The sequence below is a fragment of the Halyomorpha halys genome, unplaced genomic scaffold, assembly GCF_000696795.3.
Source record: "Halyomorpha halys isolate HHAL.00 unplaced genomic scaffold, Hhal_1.1 Scaffold52.1, whole genome shotgun sequence".
Lineage (NCBI taxonomy): Eukaryota > Metazoa > Arthropoda > Insecta > Hemiptera > Pentatomidae > Halyomorpha > Halyomorpha halys.
Window position 1 is genome coordinate 1,736,963 of NW_027104988.1, and position 8,187 is coordinate 1,745,149.

The 8,187-nt window shown below is 28.7% G+C and overlaps 1 protein-coding gene across 5 annotated transcripts in view; it reads left to right on the plus strand.

The window, feature by feature from the left end:
• Positions 1 to 201: 201 nt before the first annotated feature.
• LOC106691814 (receptor-interacting serine/threonine-protein kinase 4) overlaps positions 202 to 8,187 on the plus strand; it is a 31,414-nt gene continuing 23,428 nt past the window's right edge. For 2 of the 5 annotated variants that reach the window (XM_014437743.3, XM_014437750.3), the window contains exons 1-7: positions 252 to 408; positions 2,800 to 3,333; positions 3,970 to 4,044; positions 4,829 to 4,897; positions 5,559 to 5,615; positions 6,598 to 6,663; positions 7,367 to 7,444. In XM_014437743.3, the coding sequence (XP_014293229.1) occupies positions 2,827 to 3,333; positions 3,970 to 4,044; positions 4,829 to 4,897; positions 5,559 to 5,615; positions 6,598 to 6,663; positions 7,367 to 7,444 (852 nt within the window). In that variant the 5' untranslated portion in view covers positions 252 to 408; positions 2,800 to 2,826. Of the gene's footprint in view, positions 409 to 841; positions 1,266 to 2,799; positions 3,334 to 3,969; positions 4,045 to 4,828; positions 4,898 to 5,558; positions 5,616 to 6,597; positions 6,664 to 7,366; positions 7,445 to 8,187 lie in introns of those variants that run through there. The other 3 variants (XM_014437726.3, XM_014437710.3, XM_067047212.1) reach the window with 3 other exon arrangements.

Genomic DNA, 8,187 nt, shown 5'->3' on the forward strand with positions numbered 1-8,187 from the left:
GTAGGGGTTTTGTTGGAAAAACCTTGTTTGTTGTTGTTATTTAAAATATAAATACTATTTAATTAATATTAAAATAATCAGTGCTTTTAGGAAATATATCCTAGTGTAAAGGATTACTGTTATTTGCGTTTCCTGAAAAATTATATGACAGTTAGGAAATAAAAGACTCAATTATTTTAGAAGGATAATTTTGATTACATTATTGGAAAATAAGAATTATTTCTCTAATAGAATATAGGAAAAACTTGAGATAAATGTGAGGGGAAAATACAGTAGTTAACTTGGTAACCTTATGCCGGGAACGCCAAGACGTGTTATCTTGTAGTTCATTATTGGTGTTGGTACTGGCTTGTGATGTTATTCCGTTCGCTTATGTGATTTAATAAATTTATTTCTTGATGGTATAAGGTTTGTAAATTCAATTATTTGCATATCATTAGATACATATCTTTCAATATATTGTATTTCCTGATAAATATATGCTATTACATAATTGTTCTTTGAATAGTTTTGGGTTTTAATTTGTCTTGTCCTTTCTTTAGAACCCATAACACTTTAGTCCATGATTTTTGTTATAATTCTCAACTAATTAGATGAGTTCTTTCATTATATTCATTCCAGAAAGTGATAGTAAATCATGGAGTCTTCCTTTATTAATGTTTTATTAAAAAACACATTACACTTTTACATCAATGTTTCAGGGGTCTGCCCTATCCTCAGGACTTATATAATTTAAATAAGTTGTATTATATTGAAAGTTGTAAGTTATTTCTATTTGTAAGTAAAAACATTGATTATTGGTGGATTTTATTGTATTACAAAAGTTAAAGACACTGTGTCAGATTAGGGTAATTTTACAGGAGATGCATTTAAACAGATATTTTTCTACTAATTAAAATATTCTTATTATTTTTTAAAAAGCATTTGACTACCCTCACAATTCATCTATGACATCGTTATCTTTACCTCTAAATAAGACAAAAACAGTTCTGTACCACTGAGGTATATGACACTAATATTCACTTAAGTTTACAGAAGAGGTTTGAATACTTACTCCTTACTGAATTAAATTCTACTTATTTTTTTTTTTTCTGGATCTGTTTGACAGGAGTAAAAGAAACATAATTAAAGGATACTGTAGGGCAGTCATAATTTATGATGAAGGGTAAAGGTGATTTGATGGGATTTATTTTAATCCTCCAATTATGACTCCCTTCTCCGAGGGCTGTGATATGGGATTGGAGAGTTTGGAATGCAGTTAATGGGTTATTATTAACTATGAGTCTCTTATTATTAGTTTGAGGATAAGTTCCCTGTCAATAGAGTTTGATGTCCTAGCAGTTTAAGGTTAACAATAACAATCTGATATTGTTGAGTATTCCTTTCTCTCTACTGCCCGGAGGTAGAAAAAGTCTGTATTCATACTGGCTATGAAAAACATTTATATGTGTAGAATCGAAACTTTTCACCTACAATTTATGTTTAAGACACCTAGCATAATAGTTTTAATCAGTAATCCGATTCTTATAAATTTTTCTGGAATTGTGAGGATAGCTAGTTTTATAAGATTCTGTCCACTACATTTGCATATTGTTGCATAAGCATTGCATATATTATTTTTCTTGGTACACTTCAAATTTTCAAAAATGACTTGTCCGATTTCATCCAACTTGGGAGGGAAGTGTAATAATGTTCTAGTATTAATTTTATCAAACTCCATTAATTGCTTTTTCTTATCAATGTGCAAAAGTGTTATTCTTAATATACATTTTAAACTTGGTCATCCCATAAATTCAGTTCAGTGAATGACAACAAATTAAATTTATTATAAAAAAAAAATCTGGTGCAGTGCACGTATTACTTTAAGTTATCATCCTACATCTTTTCCCCAAATTTTGTGTATATTAGTGGGCTCCTGTTGAAGTTTTTGCTATTTCTAAAAAATAAAACTTAAGACTAAGGAAGGCAAAATTATGAACAAACTTTTTTTATTTTTCTGTTGTTAGAATATTAATATATTAGGATTTCTTAAGGTGGGAATAACGATTATAAATTTTGTTCTTGCCAAAAATACAACAGTTTAACAAGAGATGAAGCAGTAATGCAATTGGAAAGCTCAGACCATCTCAGGATTTCCTGTCTGAAATGGATATTTATATTTTTTTTTTCTGCTTTATTTTTTCATAAAATCCTTTAATATTTTTTTTTTATTTATTGTTTATTATTGTTAACAATGAGAACTGTTTATTTTTTTCAAATAAACAACATTAAAGTTTCTTTCAAGGAAGGTTTTTTAAAAATTCCTTATTTAAGCCCTCTCTGACTATCTCAATGAGGATAAGACCAAGCTTATATTAAAGATCATTTGATTCTATATTGACTTGGGGTCATAATAATCAAATTTGTTCCTAAATCTTAAAATATCAAATAAGGTAATCATGTACTTATCTATGCAATAGAAATGCTGAGGTAGCTGTACTAAGCAAAAGGAAATACTGAACTAAGTTATTAAGTTGGTATAGTTTTTTTATTCATAGCCCATTTTAGAGTTTCTTGAGCAACTATTACTATTATTTATGTATATACAGTTGACCGTAAAGATTTAAATATAAGGAGATGGTCAGGGTTGCGGTAAAAAAAAAAAAAGAACAAATAGAACTTTTTTTTTTTACCGCAACCCTGACCATCTTGTTATGATTATTATGATGGTTGATAAAGATAAACCTTTCTCATTTATTTATTTTATTACTAATTCTATTTATGGTTTTTTAATCTTTTCTGTCATTCATCTGTTTGCAGAATATCTATTATAGTGGACACAATAACATGTTGGGATATCAAAGGATGAGTCAGTTATACTCCGAAATATTTAATGAGAAGCTCAATAAGGCTTTGCAATTTGCTATTCATTTTTCAATTTACGATGATGAAATTACTCTGAGAGAATTAACAACAGCTCAGTCACTGTTACTTTCAGTGTTTTATGGATTGTTACATCAAGACTTCACGTTTTGCATGAATTTGATTGAATCTTCCTCCACCATTGTACAGTTAAAATCCTCTTACATCAAAGTTTGGCTGAAAGATGATTTTTCCTTTAAACAAATGGATGTTGCTAAAGCTTTTTCAAATTTGGCAATATTTATGGATTGTAAATTTCCATCACAATTAAAGCTGCCTCGAAGTATAGCTGTTGCATTTTCAGGCCTTGTAGATAAGTATAAACTTGTTGAAGTTTATAGATTATCTGAAGACAAAAAGGCATTGGAATTAGTATATGCACTCAATTCTTTTGTTCTTGGACTTGCTGATAATGTGGAAGCAACATTAGAGGTAAACTATTTTTGTTTTGAAAAGAAAATTTCTTATCTCATGGTACAGTGTTTCTTAAACTTTCAATATCTATGCATCTAATCTTTAATATTCAAAATACTATCTCTAATAAAAAAAAACAAACTAAAAATACATTAATTTTTCAACTTTTAGTACAAAAAAAAAAAAAAAAGAAAAAAAATTACTCTTAGTTAACTATAACATATGTTAAGATTAATGAGAAGGATAAAATTATTCAAGTTGATCCTGCAGATTGTCTTAATTTGGGTCCCAGGTTGTAAATTTTAGTTTGAGAAATGGTTTCACATCCAAAAGATATTTTTTTTTCTACATAATTTTTTTAAAATACTGTAAAAAATCTTGTAGATAACTTAAAGAAGCAAATATGTATTTCAAGGAGTTTTTTAAGTTAAAATCAGGTGCTTTGTGTATCCACCTCTTTTCCCCATACCTCTGGAGACTTATATTACTCTTTAAGAAACACTAATAAATTTTTGTATTATATATAATATTTGTTTATTAATTATTTGTTAGTCATGTGCATTTTCATGCAGAATGACATATTTGAAAAAAATTATAAACTTAAATTTGAATTATTATTAGCCTCATGGATTATTGTTATGATATTTTTTGTAGAGTAATAGTGCAGCTGCAGAATCTGAAGTTGTGACACGTTTGGAATTGGATACCGAAACAACCCAGTCTAATGAAGTAAGCATTATCTAGTTCTAGGATATATAGTTTTTATTGAAAATATATATTATTAACTTACCTATAATTCACACCATATTTGTTCAAACATAGGTTGATTCCGAATATTAGATCATTCTCCCTTTTGAAAACAATTTTCAGAGAAAACATCTAACCATTAATTCATCCTTTTTCAGTCCGGATATTTTACATAATACTTTATTTTCGAAAACATTAGGCACTGTTCATCCCTTAGTGTAAGAGGCCACGTCTTGCATCCATAAAGAACAGTGGGAAGGATAATGGTTTTGTAAATTCTAATTTCTAAGTTTTTGGATAGAAGGCACAAGCTAAAAAGTTTCGAAATTGAAAAATAACTAGCATTTCCCGCCTTTAACTTTGTTTTTATTCATCAATTTCGTTTTTTCTAGTTACTGTAGAACCTAAATACTTAAACCTATCATCCTGTTAAAATATATCTATGTCACTGAAATAGTTCGCGTTTCTACTGCTAACCATGTATTTTGCAGTATCTAAACAATTTTAACATATTATTGATATAATTTGTATTTAATCTATCACCATGCAAGAATAAATTATGAAAAATAAACTATGAAGTGGCTTAAAAGCCTTGATTTTGGACAAATCAAAATTTTTATTGGTCAATCCTGTATATGGTTGAGCCCTATTTTTACTGAAGATAAGTTTAGATAAGAAGCTCACCTTATGTTAGGACAAATATGGTATTTAAATCTATGAACTTATTCTCCAATTATTATTACTTTTATAAAAATCTTTATGTTAGAGTAACAGTGTAGCTGAAGAATCTGAAGTTGTGACGGATGTAGGATTGGAAGCAACCCAATCTAATGAAGTAAGTGTACGACTCTAGTTCTAATATTTATTTTATTTTTTTGAAAATTTAAACTAATATTAATAACTTACCCACTGTTCATATCTATTAATTTGGTTTGATCATTCATGAGTCACATTCCAAAAACCTTGTTTCAAGAAGCTTGGACGAATCCTGTTTTCAGTAATTGGTAAACCTTTCTTAAAACTGCTAGGAATGGAAAGTATTGTAATGGGGTTAAATTCTTGATGTGTAATTTTTAACAGACTTTGCATTTCAACCCTGTTATGTCCAAAAAATGCCATCTTTAGCCATTTGACTGTCTGTGTGTACATTATTATCTCTTAAGCAGAAGGAACGATTTTATTGCTTTTTTTTTATAGAATTTCGATCTCATGTTCGTATTATATACTCATGATCTCGAGTTATATATTCAGAGTGTACCGCATTAGAACCAGAAATTCAGTAAACTAATAGTTATTATAAATATTTTGACTACCAGCAAATTTTCTAAAAAATGATCTGGTAAACCTGAAAATTCAGAAAATTCCATAATAAGGTTTTCATAGTTTCTGAAGACCTAAAATTATAACTTGTGTAAAATATAATAAATTTATTTTTACTTTTTATGTTATTGTATACTTTGTTTATTTTCTTTAAAAATGTGTTGTTTTATTTGTAGACAAGTATCAGTCAAGAAGAATCTACTTTATTGGAAAGAGAATATGATTTATCTGAGGTAATTTATGTTGATATGTTTAATTTTAAAGGATATTGCTTAACTGATGCAATTTTTTGTAAACTAAGAAGTTATTTAAAATAATTTATTCAGGTTCAGTTGATTAATCTTAATAAACTTAATAAGTCCTTTAAAAAAAGCTTCTTTAAACTACCTAAACATAGAATTTTCAAAAATATTTTAGTCACATTTTGGATGTGATTGATTTCTATCTTGGTTGTCAAAATGTTCATTTAATGATAATAATAAATTTTATTTAGAAAAGATACACATTCAGTATTTGTATTCCCTTGTCCATATGAAAGTTTATATGTTCTTCGCTTGCCACCGAGTATAGCATCCAGTGAATGATTCATTAACTCTGATATCATATCCATAAATTGGGCCTTTGACCATTGACCGATTTACCGATCTCAAATGATTCAACAGTACTATCCATAGTTAAAGAAAGTGATGTACTTTTTTTTGTTTATTTAGTAGATAGGTCAGGAGAACTTCTCGTTCCTTTAAGTGTCTAGGGAGTTTGTGGAGGTGAACTCATAAATTAGAGGAAAAAAGTAAATAAAGAATAATCAATGCTCCGTAAACAATGAAAATAAAATCAAATATTGTATTTAAACTGTTGGTATTAGTGAATTAACTTGATCTTGAAGAGATTATGATAATAATTTCTTCTTAAAAAATTTACATTTCATTAATTCTATAGTTTGTAAGCATATGTACATTAGAAAACTAGTTGGAGTTCCTGTATGCAATAATATTTTACGCTAGTTAATAATTAATTTTCTATAAGTAAAAAGGCTATTTAGGAACTTTCAGACAAAGTCAGGAATTAGTAGAGAATTTCTATTATCAAAATTGGTCTGCTCAATAAAAATAAATCTGATATTTACATTTCTATTATTTTTTGTATTTATCTTTTATGAAGGACTTAGGACCTAATTATCTTGCATACTGAGTTTTTTTTATCAAATATTTTCAGGGATTTGTCTGGATTGAGAATGAAGAAGCTGCTTCTTCCCCAGTACCTGCTCCAGCCCATCCGGAGGTAATTTATTTCTTACCTAACAGGTCTAGTATATCATAGCTTTGTAATAGATTCCTGAATGTGGGGGATCAGCCTGGAACATATATATCAACCCGAATTCTGTTTTAAAAAGATTTTTGTATTGCCTTTTTTTTTTTTTTAATATTTGATAGTAAGTGAATGTATTATCTCTGATCAGTATAAACTGTATTAAGTCTCCCTTCACGAAAGTTGAAACAAAAATGTACTGTGAAGTGACTTGAAGACTCCGATTTTGGTCACAATCATATTTTCCTTGATTGTATTAATTAATGTAAGTTGGTACTGAATATTGGTCAAATGCTCGTTTTATAAAATAAAATTTCAGAAACAAACCTTAACCTATTTCGTCAAGTATGGTATTAAAATTAAAATTCTTAAATTATTTGCATCCATAATGAGTTGCCAGCCAAAAATTTATCTCTACTTTTACCGATAGTGGTTCGAGATTTGTGTTAATCCTGTCGTCTGTAAACAAATAACCCTGGGATCTTATAACATGTGACTGTTTCTGTCACGAGAGTGTTACCAATGAATTACTGGTTTCTTCACAAGTCATTTACTTTTCATAAATAATATAGTTTCAAATTTTAATACATAAATTTAAAAAAAATAAATAAATACATTTCACTTTTTTAAATTTAATTCTAGTTCACTCATTTTCTAAAGGAATGTATTTTTTCAGTTGTCAACGATTATTAGTCATGAAGATGAACCAACTTTATCTCCAGAAGAAGCTGCTCTATCCCAAATCCAATCTGAGGTAATTTGGATTTATTTATTTAGTTTTAATTGATTTTGTGCAATGAGATCTCAATATAAGAAAAAAGTGAGAAAAATAACTACTGGTAGTTGTAAACCACATTCTTAGTTAACAAGCATTGGCAGCTGTTGTAGACGAGTTAATCTCAGCCACCTTGAGTCTGCATCTGGTTCGATTCTAGACTGAGTGGGTTGACTTTTATTTTGTGGAGGCTCTAAAGAATGAAAATTCGACCTTTCTACTCGTGGATGAGTTGGTTGATAACCATCTTGTATGTTGAAAATGGCAAGGTAGACTGTAAACCAACAAAAAGTGAACTGGTATTCACATTCAGTATATTCTTGAATGTTTTTAGATGTAAGACTTGTCCTTGGGCATCCAACTTTTGTTTTCAATTCTTTCTCACTTATCGAAAAAGTCTCTATTCTATGACTGTACTTCACTATGTATGCATGTTGGGTAGTGTAGTATAGTGTTCCCTAACTGTGCTTTCAAAGGAGTGAAAATTTCTGAGAGTGTAACGCCTTCGTTGGTAATAAACTTAATGATATTTGTTGTAGAGACAATTTAGCACTCTCAAACTTTTTATGAATAAGAAATCTTCCAGCTTCTAAATCATCATTGGAAAAAATGTGTCCATCAAGGCAGAAATATATTGACAAACTATAGATGGAAGTAATAGATAGGAAAATTTTGTAGCTACGGTTTGTGCTTTCATCAATATTTATCAATAAATATATATA